The sequence below is a fragment of the Ctenopharyngodon idella genome, chromosome 21 (assembly GCF_019924925.1).
Source record: "Ctenopharyngodon idella isolate HZGC_01 chromosome 21, HZGC01, whole genome shotgun sequence".
Lineage (NCBI taxonomy): Eukaryota > Metazoa > Chordata > Actinopteri > Cypriniformes > Xenocyprididae > Ctenopharyngodon > Ctenopharyngodon idella.
The window spans coordinates 11,668,041-11,688,431 of NC_067240.1; the positions used below are offsets into that span (position 1 = coordinate 11,668,041).

Below are 20,391 nucleotides of genomic sequence, written 5' to 3' on the forward strand. Positions count from 1 at the left end.
ATTTCCTCTGTCCAGATGGATGATGAGGTGAGCCCAGCTCCAAGATCCAAGGCAAGATACACAGGTCAGGTCCGCCTCTGCACTGCCCGCTATAGGTACTATTCTTACCACTTACTCTCTCTCTCTCTATATATAAGAACTGTTCAAAAGTTTGGGGACAGTCTTTTTTTTCTTCTTCTTTTTTTTTTGCGACAAATCTAAGTGAACTGAACATGTCCCTTCCTGGTCACCATAATTTGTAATGTTAGAAAAGATTTCCATTTCAAATACTGAAACTTTCTATTCATCAAAAAGAATGTCATATGTTTCTGAAAAGGTTTCATGGTTTCCACAAAAATATTAAGCAGCACAACTGTTTTCATCTGTGTCTTAGAAATGTTTCTTGAGCACCAAACCAACATATTAGAATGATTTCTGAAGTATCATGTAACACTGATAAATGGACTAATGGCTGTTGAAAATTCAGCTTTGCCGTCACAGGAATAAATTACATTTTAAAATATATTAAAATAGAAAACAGTCTGTGACGAGCAGGGTGGGGCCAAGAGCCGTGGGAACAGAGCCTCGAATCTCACAGAGGAGCTCGTAAGGATAAAAGGAGGAGTGACGACAGTGAAGGACTTCATTACACAGTCATAAGAGACTTTAATGTTCAATGTACAAAAACATTAAAAATCTTACTGACTCCAAACTTTTGAACAAGTGAATGGTATATATGTATACACGCATGCTTGTATATATAGGCCTACATGTGTTTGTATTTTACTGTTTTCTTTGCTTTCTTTCCCACTCACTGTCTGGTGTTTTGGTCAGTTATAATCCCTATGATGGACCTAATGAGCATCCAGAAGCAGAGCTCCCTCTTGTGGCAGGGAAGTACTTGTACGTATATGGGGACATGGACGATGATGGATTTTATGAAGGTAATTGAGTTATGATGCGAGAGGTGTAATTATTGTTGAAAATTAAGAGTTTACATTTAAAAAAGACCAGATCTCTAATCGACCAAGTTATTTGCTAATGGACACTAGAGGATAAATAACAGACATAGACAAGTAAAAGTGAATTTAATCAGTAAGCATTACCTGACAGCATGTATTAAAAATGACATGCTTACAAAATGCATCACAATTACATTTTATGTAATGAGATCTGCTGCAGCTTATGAGATCTTTCTATTTCTGTTTGTTTCAGGAGAGCTGTTGGATGGGCAGCGTGGCCTGGTTCCCTCTAATTTTGTGGAGTTTGTCCAGGACAAAGAAAAGCCATCTATTGACGGGGAACAGGAGCAGGGCAGGCTGGAGCAGAGCTGTCTGAGCCTGATTGCCATAGATGGAGCTGCTCCTCTGGACAGCCTTAGCAGTGATGCCCTCGGCCACTGCAGCAACGGGACAGGCGCTCTGGATGAAGAGGAGCTGGGCGACAACATCGTGCCTTACCCTAGGAAGATCAACCTGATCAAACAGCTGGCGAGAAGTGTGATAGTGGCCTGGGAAGCGCCTTTGGTGCCCCTTGGTTGGGGCAACATCAACTGCTACAATGTCTTAGTGGACGGGGAAATACGTTCCTCTGTGCCGTTTGGGGGCAGGACCAAACTGCTTCTCGAGAAGCTAGACTTGGCTTCTTGCACCTACCGTGTGTCGGTACAGAGCGTAACGGACAGGGGACTCTCCGATGAGCTGCGCTGCACCTTGCTGGTGGGCCGCAATGTTGTGGTGGCCCCCACTGGTCTGCGCATGGACGATATCTTGCGTGACTCCGCTGAACTTTCTTGGCTGCCCAGTAATAGTAACTACTCTCATGTTGTGCACTTAGATGGTGTGGAGCATGCTGTGGTCAAGCCGTGCTCTTACAAACTGCGTTTTGTGAACCTGAAGGCCGCCACAGTGTACAAGGTAAAAGTGTTGGCCAAACCTCACCAGGTGCCCTGGCACATGCCCCTGGAGCAGAGAGAGAAGAGAGAGGCTGGGGTGGAGTTCTGCACCCAGGCTGCTGGTAAGATTAAACTGTAATATTGTTCAGATATTGCGCCAATATTGAGCGATTCGGATGCATAGGATGACTAGTGCTTTTGATTAGATTCTGATCCACAAATTCATATCAGATCCTATTTGATTCAGTTGAGATTCATTTGTAAGGCTTTGTTTGATATTGCGCTGATATTGCTGTTTTTTAACTAGGCCTATTCATTTAAAGAACCCGCTTATAAGAGTCGTTCATTTGTAAATTAAACTACACTGGTGCGATGTGTGTGTTTTAGAGCCAGTTCAAAAGAGTCATTTGTTTGTAAATCAGACTACGCTGTCTTGCTGTATGTTTTGGATTCACTTAAAAAAAAACAGTTTGTAAAAGTCATTTGATTGTGAATTGAACTACACTGTTTGAACTGCACTGTATGTTCTGATTCACTTAAAAAAAATGAGTAAATTGTCCTAGAGTTGGGACTACAGTAGTTGCACTGAATGCTTGATTTTGCAGCCTGTGAGGGAAAATTTAAAAGAAAGTCTATTATTTTTGCAATACACAAGTTTGTAATTGCATCACATTCAATATATACTGCGAAAAAACATTCACAGCTTGGCTAAAATCAGCAGCAGTGGAAGCAGCATTGCTGGGAACACTATTACAGGGAACCTTCTAGCTTATTAAATTGGGAAAATATTATTTTGTTTGTAGAGTTGAGTTCAGTAGAATGCAGTGACAGGAAGTGCTGAACAGACAGATTTTCACACAGCCACTGAAAATAGGCAGAGAGTAAAAGACTGATCTTGGGATTATAAGAGTCGACAATCAGGATTGATCACATAAAGGTCAGAAAATCAGTATTTTTACCCACTAAGGCAAGGCTGACACACACATCGGACCTAAACAGAGCATGCACAATCTTCCCTGAGATAGACAGAAAACAGCTATTTTTGTTGTTCTGATTAGCACAACACTCCACTTAACAAAGTCGAAGACTCAAAGGCAACAGAAAGAGATTTAGTGAGGCTAATTGGATTAATTAATTAGCTGAGATACTTGGAAGTAATGTATGCCCTTGTGCCATTATTCAGCTGTGAAGCTATTGGAATGACCATATTACTGTAAACTTGAGCTCAAGCAAATGAATCCAGTGCATAAAATCCTTTCTAAATTTCATGTATGGCATGTCAGGTGTGTTACTGTAAATACACAGTGGCTATCTGTCCCTCCTCAGGACCCCCTCTGCCTCCTCAAGAAGTCCAGGTCCAGTGTGGACACACCCCAGGGATTCTTCAAGTGCGTTGGAAGCCCCCTCCAATGACACCTATGGGAACCTCTAATGGTGCAAGTGTCATTGGCTATGCAGTGTGCACTAAGGGTCAGAGGGTAAGGATGTGCACATCAGCAGTCGTATCTGGTGACATTTATGTGACAGAACAGTTCTAAAAGTCATCAAGACCTATTTTTATCAAAAAGTCATACTGATGTCCCCCTCTGCATGGGGATATTTTTCCTGGTTGTGTCGATTCATACTGAAATAACTGGATTTTGCCCATGAAAAATGAACTGAACCATGGTAAATGTGACCGTACCTTAATGCTAAAACTAATGCTGTTTCAGATCGCTGAGGTGTTGTATCCAATGGCAGATTATGTGGCAGTAGAGCTGAACCGTCTCCAGTGCTTGGAGGCCCGTGAGGTTATCGTCAGGACTTTATCAGCACAAGGGGAATCTCAAGACTCCCATGTCGCCGTCATTCCAAACCACCTGCTGGTGCCTCTTCCTAAAGCCCTCCCTCCTTCTCACCACATGCAGTCCTCTCTCCCACCCCAGCAGTCCCAACCGATGCCTCCTCATCCCCAAATCCGATCCCTTCCCCCTCACCCTGGACCCCAACCACCCACTCATCTCCAACCCCTCCCCGTTCAACCCAACCAGCCCCCATCTCACCTCCATCCCCACCGTATGCCCCATCCCACACAGCCTTCTCCACCGCATCTCCAGCCTTTACCACCACACCCAATCCCTCAACCTCAGCACACCATCCCAATGCCCCAGCCTCAATCGTCTATGCCCATGCCCCAGCCGCCCATGCATATGCCTCAACCCCTGCAGTCCATGGCCATGCCCCAACCCCAGCCACCCATACCCATGCTCCATCCCCAGCCAGCTATCCCGATGCCCCAGCCTCACATTCCCCAACTGGCCCTTCCCCAATCCCAAAGACCACTAAGTGCCAGAGAGCTGGAAACCAAAGAGCCAGGGCCAGGAATGATTCATCATGGAGGGGGCCCACCTCAGCCATGGGAGCCTGGCTGCTCCCCATCAGGCATGCCCACAGGCCTGCCACACGGACACACCCTGGACGCCCCGGCCTGCCCGAACCTCCGTTCCCCGTCACCTCAAAGGATCCTCCCCCAGCCCCGGGGTACGCTTATTCCTGACACTGTGGCCAAGGCTATTGCCAGAGAGGCTGCTCAAAGAGTGGCTGCAGAAAGTGGACGGGTGAGTCAAGTCAGCAAAAAGCATGTTATTTACAGTAGCTGCAAACCAACCTTAACCCTAGAATGCATGACCCAAAAACCTACATGAATAACGGGGGTCAAAACGACCCATATCGAAGTCGATGTTTGTTTGTTTTTTTATTTTTTCTTCATTCATGTATTTTTCTTTATTTTTTTAATATGTATTTTTATTTCATTTTTATTTTGATTTTAATGTTCTTAGTTAGTTCACCCAAATAAGAACATTTGGTCATCATTTACATGTCATTCCAAACCCATCTTCGAAATTCAGATTTTTAATAGGGGCTTTCTCACCGGAAGAACCTTTTCATAGTTCCTAGAACCATTGGCTGAAGTACCCGGATTTTGCTGTGTTCGCACCGCAGGAACTAGGAATGATTTTAGTTGTAGGAACTCCTTTTGGGGGAACTAAATTAGCTCCTACTTCAGAGTAGGGTCTAAACCAGCACTATAGGAACTATCAGTGACGTGAAATGCATGTCAAACACCGGCACCCGGTATTTTTAAAGAGCTGTGTAAACATATTTACTTCACAAACATGGAAAACAGTGATAACGGCATTTACCTGTTGTTTGCAGGGTTGTGTTCTTTTCTCAGCCTGAATGATATGTAATACTGAAAGTTGTCATAGGAGATTTTGTCTCTTAGCCCCACTTTTTGCTCTTTCAGTCATGTAAATTATGTGTTCACATTCCGTTATCACGGAACCCACGACACACAACAAACACAGCTCTGATCACGGCGTCTTCCACCCACCGTTTTTTGCGTTTGTAAATGCTGTCGGCCACTTCACCATTCCTATTCCCGGTGCGAATACAACCAGGAACATGGCCTGGGGGAGAAATTAGTTCTCGGGGAACTATCCTAGTGGCTAGTTCCTAGAACTAAGTTCCTAGAACTATTCGTGCATAAGCCCCTAATGAAACCTGTGTGGTTTTTGTCCTTTCAATGAAACTCCAGGTAACCAAAACCTAGAAGATACAGAAGTCCATTATAAAATGAACCCATATGAATCAAACGGTAACAATCATGTTGTATGATGAACAAATTTAATTTAGGATTTTATATACATCTAAATGATGATTGACACACATAGATAGAGCACATCACATTTGGTAATCTCAAAAGCATGTGCATGATACACAAGAACCACTAGGCGTGACACACACAAACTTCTGTGTTTACCATATGTGATGCGCTTTATGTATGTGTGTTTATATGTGAATAGAAGCCTAAATTAACTCTTCATCATAAAAAGTGATTGTACTGTATATCTTCAAAATTTGCATTAAACTGCTGGATTCATATGGATTCATTTAACAACGCCTTTATGACCTTTTTCGGATCTTCTAAGTTTTCGTTACTTGGACTTGTAATGGAGAGACAGAAACTTCTCAGGTTTCATTTAAAATATCTTAATTTGTGTTTCGAATATTGACCAAAGTCTTATGGGTTTTGAACCACATGAGGGTAATTAAATGATGACAGAAAAGCATAATGAAATGATTTAAAATTATATATTTACAGTGTATACTTAACAGTGTTATGAATTTGATTATGCATGTTTAAATGTCTCTGTAGTGTTCTTTTCCATGTATACATAAACAATAAACAAGGTAATTAAATGTAACTAATTATAACTATAACTAATGTGTTCATGTGAGAAATTTTAATTTGCTGACAACTTTTAATTTATAAATTATTTTGTTTATAGATTATTTTGCAAATCTTTTAAAAAAATCTATATTTCATTTATAGATTATTTTGTGGATAGAAAAATGTGATAAAGAATTAATTATTATTATTATTATTATTGACAAAAAAACCATGGTAAGTTAAAATAAGAAATACATAATGTCATTTTGACCCCCTTTATGAAGATGTGGGGTAGCTTTTCTGAACCTATGAACAAACATGCTTTTTGAACAAATATATTTTTTGCTGAGGCTCAACATTTATAAATACATAAAATATCAATTAATCAAATCATTTTATTGAAAAATAATTAAAATACCAAGACCCTACTGGGTCAGTTTGACCCATTTATGCATTCTAGGGTTAATATGTGAAAATGAGAGCTCTGTAAAAGAGTTAATGAACATACAGAAGATTAGATATTTTGTCAGTACTTAACCTCAGCATAACTGTCAGATCTCTTTATTAAGACTTCTGAAAGTACTTTAATATATTTAGATGGAGAGGAGAAGCCAGGGCTTTCTCTCTCAAAATTCAGATGAGGAAGAGGATGAGGAAAGCTATCAGGCCCGCAGAAGAGGAGCATCTGTGGATGACTTCCTCAGGGGCTCAGAGCTGGGCAGGCAGGTATGGCAGTTGAAATGATTGCCTTACCATACAACCACAGGCATAAGAGGCGAATGTCAGCATTGAATGCTGTGGTTTGTTCTTTTTGCTTTGCATTGTCATTTTCTCTCACAGTCTGCATTTTACAGTCTCATTACAGTCATAGTGAGGAGTATCATACGGAGAGCAGTCGAGGCTCGGACCTCTCAGACATCATGGAAGAGGATGAGGAGGAGTTGTATTCTGAAATGCAGCACGAAGAAGGCAGGCGACGAAACTCCCACAGTGCACTCAAGGTATTGAGAAAGGGAAAGACATCTCAATGACAAATCCCAATGACATCTTGGTTTGCATGGCTGTAACTAGTTTGCTTTCTTCCCAATTCAAGACTGGAGGCAGCTCTCAATCTTCGAATCTGGATCGGGACTCATACCGGAAGCCATCTCACCGAGGTCCTCAACCTCAGCGCCGACCCCTCACGGTCCCATCCATTGGTCAGTGCTCTCCCAGTAAGAGACAGGAGTCCAAGACTTGCGTTCAGGGCCTGTCTGTCCTCCTGCTCCACATTGTCTCTTTTTGAACTGTTAAACGTCCATAAGCTTGTCAATGTGTGCCAGACCACCACTGTGTGCTCCAACCATTACCATATCCTGTTGCTTTCAGCCATTATGACCCTCTCTGAATCTTTACGTCTAGCATAAGGGCTGCGTCCGAAAGTTGAAAAATGCTGGCTCCACAGGCAGCATACGGTGGTAGGAAGGCAACAAGGCATGTGGGAATCCATTGTTTGTGTCTCATTCTGTCTCTTGAGATACCTTCATCTGATCAATTTTTTAAGGCAGCGGAGATGATATCCTGTGCGTTCGATTCTGTGACAGCTGAGCTAAAAAAAAATGTAAAAAGTTGCGGTTGGTGGACAGTTTGTGTGTAAATGTATGTTTTTGACCAACTTTTTCCACTTTTGATGTCATTTCTAGTGAGAAGTTAATATTGTAAGAATTAAATATTTTTTTAGTTACCACCAAAGCTCTCGCTGTTTTGTTGTAGATCGTTAAACTGTTATGCTCCTTCAAAAGTCTGTTCGAAATCAGTTTCGGGAGGTACATTCATGTGCAAACGCTGCCTGCAAAGTCATTGCCAGGCAAAAAGTCAGCTGCCTAAGCTTTCGGACGCAGCCAAGGTTTCCCATAGAGATGCCAGAGTAGTTAGGTGTCTCCAGCCTGGGCAGGTTGATGCAGAACAGCCTTCGCATGGTATAACGACTCTTTGATTGGTGTTTCCCTCAGAGATAACCACTGAGAGTAACAGTGAAGGGAACCTCTCTCCCGTCAAGGAGGATGTTTACTATGGCAGTGTAGCGCGGCACAGGACATGGTCCTCCCGGAGGCACGGGGGACGCAGGCCTCCTTATGGTACGTGTTGAAGCTGCAGCATTTAGAGTGGGGTCCGAAGAGAAAGAAAATGGCCAAACGCATGAAACTGCACTGGACTGCTCCAAGATGGAAGCTTGTGTTGGAAGCGGTGCTGTAAGATACCCAATAGCAACATGTTTGCACAGAGAATGCTCCTCCCCCTTTTGCACTGCCCCACCAATGGATGCCTGCCAAACCTCCCTCTTTACAACCAAACCACTCTCATTCTTTTACTTTGGCCATGCATGACTGAATGGTGAAAGTTAAAGGGCGGCATCTTACACCGAACGAATGCCATCAAATATGTACATAGGTAACGGTTGACCAGGAAGAGAAAGCAAACAGTTCCTTGGCATCGACTGCAAAGGCAACTGTGTGGAATGCACATTGGGCATGTTGGAGTCACAATCAAGCATAGCTCTGTAGATGCGGCAGGGACAAAAGGAAACAGGTGTAGTTTTATCCGGGACTAATTTGCCCCATCTGATGGGTCTTTCTCAGATCCAGATCTCTGCATGGTTACAGTAGCTCAGACAGTGCGTGCTCCCTCTCTCTCTCTCTCCCTCTCTCTCTCTCTCTCTCTCTCTCTCCTCTCTCTCTCTCTCTCTCTCTCTCTCTCTTTCTCTCTCTCTCTGTCTGTGTGTGCGCCTGTCAGGAGCTTCTTGTTTGGCTTGCTGCTCATCTGTAATTGGCTGCCATATGGGTGTTTCACTCCCAATCACCACACACCCACACACACAGCCAAACACACACAGTGACACACATCATCGCCATCATATTACTGTAAGAAATGTCTGTTTTCTTCAACCCACCCAAGATGTGTTTGGCAAATAAATGGATTGTGCAAGTATGGAGAGGAATTTCACTCCATTGGACTGAATTGCATGCTTATTCAAAGTGTCCTTTATTATATACGGAGATGATTATATTTATACTGTTTGTTACTTGCTTCAAAATATCCTTTAAAGAATCTTGTAAGCTTATACCTTAAAGTCATGCCTACTGTATATGGTTTTGTATTACAGGACAAAGTGGACAGCTGTATTCGCGTAGTTGACTACTTCTATTTAATATATATATCATTTTTTTTAAAGAAATTAATACTTTTATTTAGAAAGGAACTGGTTAAAAGTGACATTTATAATGTTACAAACGATTTCTATTATAAATAAAATGTTGTTCTTTTGAATGTTCTATTCATCAAAGAATCATGATGTTAAGCAGCACAACTGTTTTATACATTGATAATAATAAGAAATGTTTCTTGAGCATGAAATCAGCATTTTAGAATGATTTCTGAAGGATCATGTGACACTAAAGTCTGGAGTAATGGCTGCTGAATATTCAGTTTTGCCATCAAGATATTTTAAGTAGTATTATTTAATAGGTAATAAGTCATTTTTTTAATTAAACCTTATATGTTTGTTTATATCACAAATTTTTTAAGATTTTTTTTTTTCCAGTTCAGTTAAATGGTTAGTTCACCCAAAAATGAAAATTCTGTCATTAATTACTCACCCTCATGTTGTTACACACCCTTAAGACCTTAAGGCCTGCATCGCCAGCAATAACACTCCCTTTTTCAATGCCCATAAAGCTACTAACAACATATTTAAAACAGTTCATGTGACTACAGTGGTTCAACTTTAATATTATAAAGCGATGAGAATACTTTTTGTGCGCAAAAAATAACAAAATAGCGACTTTATTCCACACTATCTAGTGATGGGCGATTTCAAAACGCTGTTTCATGAAGCTTCGAAGCTTCACGAATCATTTGTTTCGAATCAGTGGTTCAGAGCGCCAAAATCCCATGATTTCAGTAAATGAGGCTTCGTTACGTCATAAGTGTTTTGAAACTTCAGTCGTTCACATGACTCTGGCAGTTTGATATATGCTCCGAACCACTGATTCGAAACAAATGATTCGTTAAGCTTTGAAGCTTCATGAAGCAGTGTTTTGAAATCGCCCATCACTAGATATTGTTGAATAAAGTCGCTATTTTGTTATTTTTGGTGCACAAAAAGTATTCTAGTCGCTTTATAACATTAAGGCTGAACCACTGTAGTCACATGAACTGTTTTAAATATGTTTTAGTAGCTTTCTGGGCATTGAAAAAGAAATTGAAATTCTGGGCTATATAAATAAAAGTTTATTATTATTATTATTATTATTATTACTATTATTTTGGGTGAACTAACCCTTTAAATGGACCTTCAATGTGACAAATGTATTTTTATGAGTACTAAAATATGATTAAAAATACATTTTATCCCTTGATTAATATAAGTAGCATAATAGAAATGATATACTAAAATTAGAAAAATATTTATTTAAAAAAAAAATGTTTTATATCACGTTGCAGGACACGGCTGTCCAACTATTCATGTCAGAATAATATGGTGCCTACTTAAATCTGTCTATTAGACAACTTGTTTTTTTACCCATCTTTCTCATTGTAGATGGATACCAGGACCGAAGCCGGCGTTCTCCTCCATACTATGATGAGTCTGAGCAGGAGGATCCGTTCCGAATCTTTGTGGCCCTCTTTGACTATGACCCTCTCTCCATGTCCCCTAACCCTGACGCAGCTGACGAAGAACTCCCTTTTAAAGAGGGTCAGATAATAAAGGTACCGCTCAGCTAGAGTTATTGATCTGTTGTTAAATGGCCCTTCCGTTGTTTCAGCATCCCTCTGTCTGTGTGTCTAAGGTGTATGGTGATAAGGATAATGATGGCTTTTATCGTGGGGAGATCCGAGGCAGGTCTGGACTTATTCCCTGTAACATGGTGTCGGAAATCCGTGCTGAGGATGATGAGACCATGGAGCAGCTCATGAAACAAGGATTTCTCCCTCTCAATACCCCTGTGGACAGAATCGGTTGGTGTTTTCCATGTCACAGTTACCTAAACTTACAATAATGATACAAATATTAAAGATTTGCAAACTTATTGTTACACACTACTGATCAACAGGTTAGATTTAATAAGATTTTGTAATGTTTTTAAAAGAAGTCTCCTATGCTGACCAATGCTGCTTTTATTTGATCAAAATACAGTTAAAACAGTAATATTGTGAAATGTTTTTACAATTTAAAAAAGATTACTTAATATTTTTTGTAAAAACCATGATGCATTTCTTCCTGGATTCTTTGATGAATATAAAGTTCAAAAGAACAGCATTTATTTGAAATAGAATTTATTGTCACGTTAGTTGAACTTAATGCATTCTTGCTGATTAAAGGCTTGTTCACACTAAGAATAACTAAAATGATAACTGTATTATTGTACCCACCAGTTCACAATAACATTGTCATTTGCCACTTTACATGCTTGAGCTCTTTAAAGAAGGATAGTCATCTTTATAGTTATTGTACTTGGTGTGAACTGGCCTTAAAAGTATTCATTTTTCATGTACTATTCATGTACATCTTACTGACCCCAAACTTTATATGTTGCTTGCAATTATAATTATTATTATTTTTTTACTTTGTTAGAATACATGGCTACCTTTTTATGGTCATCAGTGCAGAACATTCTAACTGTTCTGACTAACTGGATCTTGCTAAAAAGTCAAATATTATTTTGTGCATAGCCTGCCTATCTCACAAAGAAACTGATTCTCTCTCCAACAGAACAAAATAGGAGAGGTCGCCACCCAGTGGCCACAAGAAGAATGGTTGCCCTGTATGACTACGACCCCAGAGAGAGCTCCCCAAATGTGGATGTTGAGGTGTTAAACACATTCCTATATATATATATATATATATATATATATATATATATATATATATATGTATATATGAAGAGTTCCATTGCAAAAACCTCTAAGTGCCATCTGAAATTTTCTTCTAAAATTATCATTTTTATCAGGCTCCTATGTTTATGTTCAGTTATTTCACCTCACAACCTAAACATAGGGGCCTGTTAAAAACACTAATTTTAGAAGAAAATTTTAGATGTCACTTAGGCACTTGTTTTAAGGACCATCCATAGTTATTTTTCAGTCTCTTTATTATGATACAAATAGAAAATACATAATGTACACAAAATGTAAAAAAAAAAAAAAATGCTGAACAAAATTGTTTCTTTAAGCAAAAATCAGAAATCCAAAATTCATCTGGGTTTAGCAAGAAACCAAAAATCTAAAACTCATCCAAATGAATATCAGCAACAATTTCTTGACATAACAGAATCATTCCCAAAGCATACCCTAATATATACAGATGGATCTAAATCTCGAAATCAATTGGCAGCAGGTTTTGTCAGGGTTTATGTATCCCTGACCAAACAAAGTTCAATCGTCACTGCAGAGGCAAACGCTCTATTATTGGCATTGGAGTTCATTGAAACTTCTTCACAACAGAATTTTTTAATAATAACTGATTCAAAATCACGCCTTGAAGCATTGGAATCTATAAAAACTGATCACCCAACTATTGTTAAGATTTTAATTAAATCGTCATCTCTTGAATCGCAGCATTTTAATATTATTTTCTGCTGGGTACCTGGCCCCTCAGGAAGCAAGAAGACAGTGTTGCCAAAGAAGCATTATCTAAAGAACCAGTAAAATGTGCTATACCCTGTAGCAACTCATAATGTAATAACTGCACATAATGTAAAAACTGCACATAATGTAATAAGTATTACATTATTATTGTAATAAAACAATAATTTTCTCAAATCATAATAAAATCTTGAGCTCATAATGTAATAACAATTTTTACATTATGAGAAATTTATTACACTTTAAACTCAACATGTCATATTTTCATAATTGTAATAGCTTTTACATAGTACATTTTTAAAAATCTAAATCCAGTCTTAAACTACCTGCGAAATGCAACACACACACACACACACACACACACACGTGTATGTGGTTTATGGGGACTCTCCATAGACGTAATGGTTTTTATACTGTACAAACTGTACATTCTATCCCCCTACACTACCCCTATCCCTAAACCTACCCATCACAGAAAACATTCTGCATTTTTTGAATTTCAAAAAAACACAATTTATTATGTTTTTTAAACCATTTGGTTTACGAGGACACAGGAAGTGTCCTCATAAACCATGTTTACGTTGTAATACCCATGTCATTATACACATTTGTGTCCTCATAAACCATGTATACAAGAACACACACACACACACACACACACACACACACACACACTACAGTAGTAGTAGTAGTATCAGTATCAGTAATCTGGTGAATTTTGTAGGCAGGTTAAGACTGGATTTAGATTTTTAAAATTTACTGTAAAGGAATACCAATGCTTTATGTTTAATAAAAATATGAGTATGATAATAATAATTGCATGAAAATTTAAAAGTTGAATTTCGCAGGTAGTTTAAGACTGGATTTAGATTTTTAAAAATGTACTGCAAGGGAATACTATTTTTTTTATGTTTTAAAAACTATTACAATTATGAAAATATGACATGTTTTTAATGAGTTCATAATGTAATACATTTCTCATAATATAAAAATTATTACATTATGAACTCAAGATTTTATTAAGTTTTGAGAAAATTATTACATTATGAACATTGTATTACAATAATAATGTAATACTTACTACATTATGTGCAGTTATTACATTATGAGTTGCTACAATACCCTATATAAATGTTTATAGTCCTGAAAACAGCTTTAAATACATATACCAAAAACAAATTGCAATTGAAATGGGATCAGTGCTTAAACAACAAATTACATGAATTAAATCCTGATGTTGGTACAAAACATATATTCCCTTTTAATAATTGCTTGGATCAAGTTGTTTATACAGGATGCCGCATAGGACACTCAAGACTAACACATAAATTTTTACTTTCAGGAGAAAACTATCCAAAGTGTCCATCTTGCCTGAATCCACTGTCAATTAAACATATTTTACTGGACTGTAACACTTCTACCCTTTTAAGACAATTGTTTTATTCTGTTGATTCTTTTGAAGAGGTTTTTTTTTTTTACCCAAGTAAATCTGAATTTAGTTTTAAGGTTTTTAGGAAAAATGAATCTTAAACATCTTTAGTTTTTTTTTTTAAATTAAACCTCTCTCTCGCCATGAATATAGCCATAGAAGCTGGCAAAAAAGAGAGAGAGAAAAGAAAAAAGAAAGAAAAAATCAGTATTTAGTGTGATTTCCTGGACTTCCATTTTTTCAAAAAAGAAACTCTGAGAAACTTTTCATCAGATTTTGAAAGTTTTCTTGGCCTTCCAGTCCTTTTCCGTTCCGCTTAGGTTTAAGAGAGCCAGGTTCCTGCTATTGCTCAAGTGTAAGGGGAGGCCACTAAATACATGCCACTTTAGCCTATAGAAGCTGTTTTGGGTTTTTTTCTGTTTTTTAAAACTGCATACAAATTTACTGTATTCTCTGTTTATATTCTAATAAAGAGACTGAGAAATAATTATATATGATCATTATATCATTGCTAAATCAACATCTGATGGTGGCCTAAGACTTTTGCACAGTACTGTGTATATATATGCAGTCAGGTTTTCAATCTGCCGAATACGCATTTGTGAATAGTTGCTGATCATGTGCTTTCTGTGTCAGGCTGAACTGACGTTCTGTGCTGGTGACATCATTGCTGTTTTTGGGGATATAGATGAAGATGGCTTCTATTATGTAAGTATCATTGTTGCACTGACCACTCAGGTTGTTTTATTCAGAGTCTGTGGCATTGTATGCTTTTTTTCCCACTCTCAGGGTGAGCTGAATGGACATCGGGGCTTGGTTCCATCCAACTTTCTCGAAGAAGTGCCTGATGACGTGGAGGTCTATCTGACAGACACTCCCTCCCAGCATGGTCAGGACGAGCCCAATCCAGTACAGGCTCCACGCCCAGAAGCCAAAAGGGTACACCATCGCCGTTCTCAGCGCTAGGCCCTGTGTCCATTCATCCTCCGTTTGAGTTTCGGTCCACTCGCCGTCTCTGTGTTTTCTTGTGCTTGTTTGTTTTTTCGTTATGTGACCGTGGTGGTGGTTTCCAGTCCAACCTTTCTTGCTCTAGGAAAGGGAGAAGCAAAGCCCACTGCAAACAGAGCCTTTTTTGAGAGCTTAGAGAGACAGGTATGAACGTGACTCTATTAAGAGAGCGAATGTTCGTAGAGCATCGCCCGAGGACTGTGGAAAAGGCCAAATTCCATTCCTGCACCGGACTATGAATAAAGCATAAAGCATCTTTGCACTGAAACACAAAACCCTACTTAAGTGAAGCTGTTTGCATTAGTCAAAGTGCTTTGTGAAGTCCATATATAGGGTCCGTGGCTCGTGATTTGTGACCGTTAAAAGACTGATTTGGAAACTCACGTAGTCGACGCATGCCTGTTTTTTCCAGAACAGACCTGTAGCTTTTATATAAAAGTAAAGTACATTACCCCGAAATGTTGTATTTCTTTGAGGAGGCTTTGTTTCTTTTTGTATATTGCACATTGTCAAAAAAAACTCTATTTTTCAGATCATATGAACTAGCAGAACATATAAATATTGCTCATCTCATCTCTTCCAGAGAGACTAAGATAATAACAGTCATGATGTAATTACAATAAATCAAAATAAATGAAAAACTGAGACAAATATGTATTTTTGCTAGTGGACATTTAGTGGACATCCTATGTTCATTTATGTGTATGTGGTGTTGTTGTTTTTTTTCTCCTCATAATTGATGTTTTGAATTTTTTTTTTATGATGTCGCTGCATTCTAATTTCCTTTTTCCCACCGGCTTTGCCTAAAAGAAAATAGCTGAGGAATATTGTTCATTTCCCACCCTAGCAGACTTTGGTCTTGCTAGGTAAGTTGAGCAACTGGCGATACCAGTGATCAGTCTCATGCAAGGGATTTTATCCAGATTTTTATGGCTAAATTATCTAATTGGGGTTTCCTATTATATTGCTTTTATATGTAGCACATAAGCAAGTTGATTTATTTATCTATCGTCATCTAAAGATAAGGTTTGTTTCAGGTTTATCTTATTCATTTTTCAAATTTTCCATTTTCTATCTTCAGAAACACATATTTTTCTGCTTAATATGCCAATGCATTAGACTTGTATGGTATCTGCAGTTGGTTTCCGTGATGTGTGCAGTCCTTGTTCTGTTAGGTCTGTCTATTTTGATGTTTTAATAGAATATAAGATTCCCTGACTTTTAGAGGTTTCTAATAACAATTTAAACAGAAATTAAATTAAGGAATATTTCTGCATTTCTTATCTTTATTAGCAGGCAAGAAAAATTTAATAAAACAATTGAGTTAATTCAGGAACCAGCCATATTATCTGCCTTTTCTCTAGAGTTCCAATCTGTGAGTAGTAGTAATATCATTTTTGCTCTTGCTTTCTTGGCACATTTTAAATCATTTGTTTTAAAACTCAGAACATGAGCTGGACTGTTACTACGAAGAAGGCAGATGATAAGGCAAAAGTTAGGCTTGCTGTGTAATATCCCACAATTTTCCCTTCCCCGTGGATGTTTCATTAGGTGCCTGTGGAAAGTACAGTGCCGGCTCCGGCCCCTGGAAGACCCGCCTCTCCCACTGTGCGTCCTTTGCTTCCTGTTGGCCCAGTCAGGCCGCTGAGCCCTGCCAGGGGTCCACGAGACCTGGCATCTAAAAAGAAAAAAGGTCTGCTCTCTAAGGGAAAGAAACTGCTCAAAAAGTTCTCAAAGTAAAAGTATGAGTTTGATTTCAAATTCATATGGCTACAACAGCATACAGATTTCTATCTCAAAAGGGAAACCTCCAATCCCCCAATGTGTCAGTAAAGGCTATGGTGATTTTCACAAAAAAAAAAATAAATAAAAAAATAATAATAAAAAAGCGGCTTTCACATTAACATGCCACGTACACATTATAAAATAGATCTAATATCCATATGAAAAGGAATGACATATATAAAGATGTCACTCATATGTCAGTGAGCTTGCTAATTGGCTGTCAGAATGAAAGCATCTATCCATACTGTGATGTAGAGGACAAAGACGATATAAATATTTAAGGAATTACTTTCATTGCTATTTCCATTTTTCAAATCAAAGTGCTGGATTTTGAACGAAATATTTAATCTCATAGATTTTAATGTTTGGTATAGCATTCGGTGATAAAAACGGTTCAAAAAGCACTTCAAATATGGCCTGACATTTTCAGTCAAATAGCAGTAAATGCTCCAGACCATATCAAGTGCTTTAGTCTGAAACACAAAAAGGACCACAAGAAAATAACATGTTTCCATTTAAAAGCATTTTTAGAAAGATAGGCAATGAGCAAAAACGAAATACTGACAGTCTAAGAGCAAACCCTTTTAAACATTGCTGTGGCCTTCATCTAAACTCAGTACAGTATATTACTTACATCTGATGTCTCCATACATCAGTCTTTGCCAAGTATTCTCCCTTTTGCTTGCTTTAAGGTCCCCCTATCCGTGTTTATCGCGATCGAGAATGACTCTGAAGTTATAAAAATATGGCTACTATGGAAAGTTTCTGTGTTTGCCTTTCAAATCGCACAATCGGTGTGTGTTTTGGTGAATGGCTCGTGTGTGTGTGTGTGGGTGGGTGTGTCCTCTGCATCCATGTTCGTGCAATCCCTGAAACTGAAAAGGGACAAATGTTGTTATAAACTTTTGTGATAATGTGACGTGCTGCTAATTACAAGTTGTTTCCTGTTCCTTTTTAAAGTCAATAAGGGTGGTGTCGTCTTCTCAAGAAGCAAAGATGGTGTCTTGGTGTCTCCTTAAATTCCACTTTCTGAGGGCCAGTTCACACAGAACGTGTTTTTGCGATGGTTTAATCGTTGAAGGTTACATAAATTGAACATGTTTTATCAGTGTTTGCTAACGAGCGCCTCGTTTTTAAAACGTTGCGTCAGGTTAAAATATGCTTGCGTCTCGCGAAACCATTCATTCATTCATTCATTCATTCACTCACTCATTCATTCGTTCATTCATTCATTCATTCATTCATTCTTAAATGCGTTCTGTGTGAATGATCCTTAAAAGGATTTTCACCCCAAAAATTAAAAGTCTGTGATAGTTTACTCATTCTAAAAACTGTATGACTTTTTTTTTTTTGGTCATATAATGGAAGTCATTTGTAACCAAAACTGTTTGGTTAACAACATTCTTCAAAAACAACTTGAGGGTGAGTAAATGATTACAGAAATTTCATTTTTGGGTGAACTATCTCTTTAACACTGGTTTACACAAATGGGTTGGACTGGTCACGAGAACATCATCTATAGGCCTAAATGACATCCATGCTGCTGTTATCATTGGCTGTTTTTCCTGAGGTCTTTGCTTGCAATGATGGATACCAACTTTCTGTGATAGTCTTGAGGACCATATAATACATATTCTCTGCTACCAAAATACAGGTTGAATACCTTCAGGAAAAACTACCTATGATGGCTCAGTTGTCTCAAGCTATAATCTAGTAGTTTACATTAAGGGCAAATTATCTTGCATTAACACGAAACATCTTGCCCTCGCAACTGGAAATGTGAAGTAGCTGAGCCAACATCTGGTGGAATCTCACAATAATGTGGCCAGTTGGGTTTAGATTGCACTCTCGAATGGTTTGATCCAGGGTAAATACTGTGTGTTTGAAAAAAAGAAAGAAAAAAAAGAGAGAATTTTTTAATCTTTAAAAAAGACGATCTTAAATGTATTTAAGCATTTTAATTTAATATATATATATATATATGACATTCTTTTGGAGTGAATGAAGTTTATTTCTTGTAGAAGAAAAACATGGAAGGTTCTAATTAATTAATAAATAATTTTAAAAAAAATGGTTGGATAGCCAAAAAGGAATGTATGAAATGTTCAGCTGCCTGTATAGCTTGCAACATCATTTTGCCAAAAGAAAAATAAATAAAAGAGATTACATATATTTTCATTTACAGAAATATCTCTATTATTATCTTAAATCCCGGGTGTTCGCTTGTGACTGGATGATGTAAGTGTTAATTTCTCGGTTACTCTTTTGTACTCCATTTGTAGATAATTTATAAATGTTTATACTTAATTTACAGACTTTTTTTAGTGCTTTAAAATTTAATATTCAACAGTGTAAGTAAGTGTTATCCATGGTGTCTTCAAGAAAAGATGCTCAAGTCTGCAAATCTGTGTTCGCTCTGTGAATTAAAGAGAAAAAAGAACTTGTTGGTCTATATTTACTGATATGGACTATTGTGTGGATGTGCATGTGTAGATTTGTGTAAAATATAAATTTTCTATGAAAATAAATGTGATATTTTTCAAGGTCGGACTTGAACTTTTTATGGCAATCACATAGCATGTCTCTCAACAGCAAACATCACAATTAATACAGAAACAACCCAGTAGATGGCAGCAGTGACCTCAATATCTCAGTACTTCCCATCAGGCATCATGGGTAAGGTGAGTAAATGAATATTTCTGTGTTTTTGGGTGAAGGTTGCACTTTTCTCAACTCTGTCAACACCCGAGAGCTGCATTTATCACACCTAATGATGGGTTCCAACCAGGCAGCAGAATTGGTGATTATTTGTACATATTGTAGAATAGAACTGCACATTCTAACATTATAATTATCTAGTTTATCCACTTCTGAGGTGTCATCCTTCTTCTTAGCATCAGGCTGGTGTTACTCAATACTGTAATGTTTAAAAATTCAATGCTCTTAGTAAACAAACATGGTGAGTTAAAGAAATTCACCCAAAACTCCATCAATCCAAAGTTGTATGCTGTTCTTTTATACCATGGAACACAAAAGTAGATATTTTTTTGAAAAATATTGCTGCTTTTTCCATACAACGACAGTTCATAGAGACCAGAAGATGTCTGTCAAGCACCAGGTAAAAAATAAAATAATATAATAAATAATAAAAAACCCTGTAAAAGTAGTCCAGATTTGTCTTAAATAAAATAATATAAATCTAAAAATAATAATAACATTTAGTCTATGTCCATTTTATCCTATGGCGATTTTATTTTTGGTGAATTAAACTTTTGTTATACAGCAATCATTTTTATAATTCTACTTAAAATAGACATGAGGGTGATAAAACAGTATGAGGGTGAAAAAATAATGACAGAACTCTAATTTTTAGGTGAACTGTCCCTTTAAAAAAAGACCCCTGAGAGGAAAGGAAAGTGCTTGAGCCTACTGCAGAGGTTTCAGCGAAATAGGCTGTTC

The 20,391-nt window shown here is 37.9% G+C and overlaps 1 protein-coding gene across 1 annotated transcript in view; it reads left to right on the forward strand.

Moving 5' to 3' along the window:
- Positions 1-19,475, forward strand: part of rimbp2a (RIMS binding protein 2a) — a 77,101-nt gene extending 57,626 nt beyond the window's left edge. The window contains exons 13-27 of the mRNA XM_051876882.1: positions 16-95; positions 814-923; positions 1,195-1,995; positions 3,200-3,351; positions 3,586-4,470; positions 6,684-6,812; positions 6,941-7,087; positions 7,180-7,285; positions 8,078-8,203; positions 10,666-10,835; positions 10,916-11,084; positions 11,839-11,936; positions 14,776-14,847; positions 14,929-15,078; positions 16,699-19,475. Coding sequence (XP_051732842.1) covers positions 16-95; positions 814-923; positions 1,195-1,995; positions 3,200-3,351; positions 3,586-4,470; positions 6,684-6,812; positions 6,941-7,087; positions 7,180-7,285; positions 8,078-8,203; positions 10,666-10,835; positions 10,916-11,084; positions 11,839-11,936; positions 14,776-14,847; positions 14,929-15,078; positions 16,699-16,887 — 3,384 coding nt within the window. The 3' untranslated portion in view covers positions 16,888-19,475. The remainder of the gene's footprint in view (positions 1-15; positions 96-813; positions 924-1,194; positions 1,996-3,199; positions 3,352-3,585; positions 4,471-6,683; positions 6,813-6,940; positions 7,088-7,179; positions 7,286-8,077; positions 8,204-10,665; positions 10,836-10,915; positions 11,085-11,838; positions 11,937-14,775; positions 14,848-14,928; positions 15,079-16,698) is intronic.
- Positions 19,476-20,391: the final 916 nt, after the last annotated feature.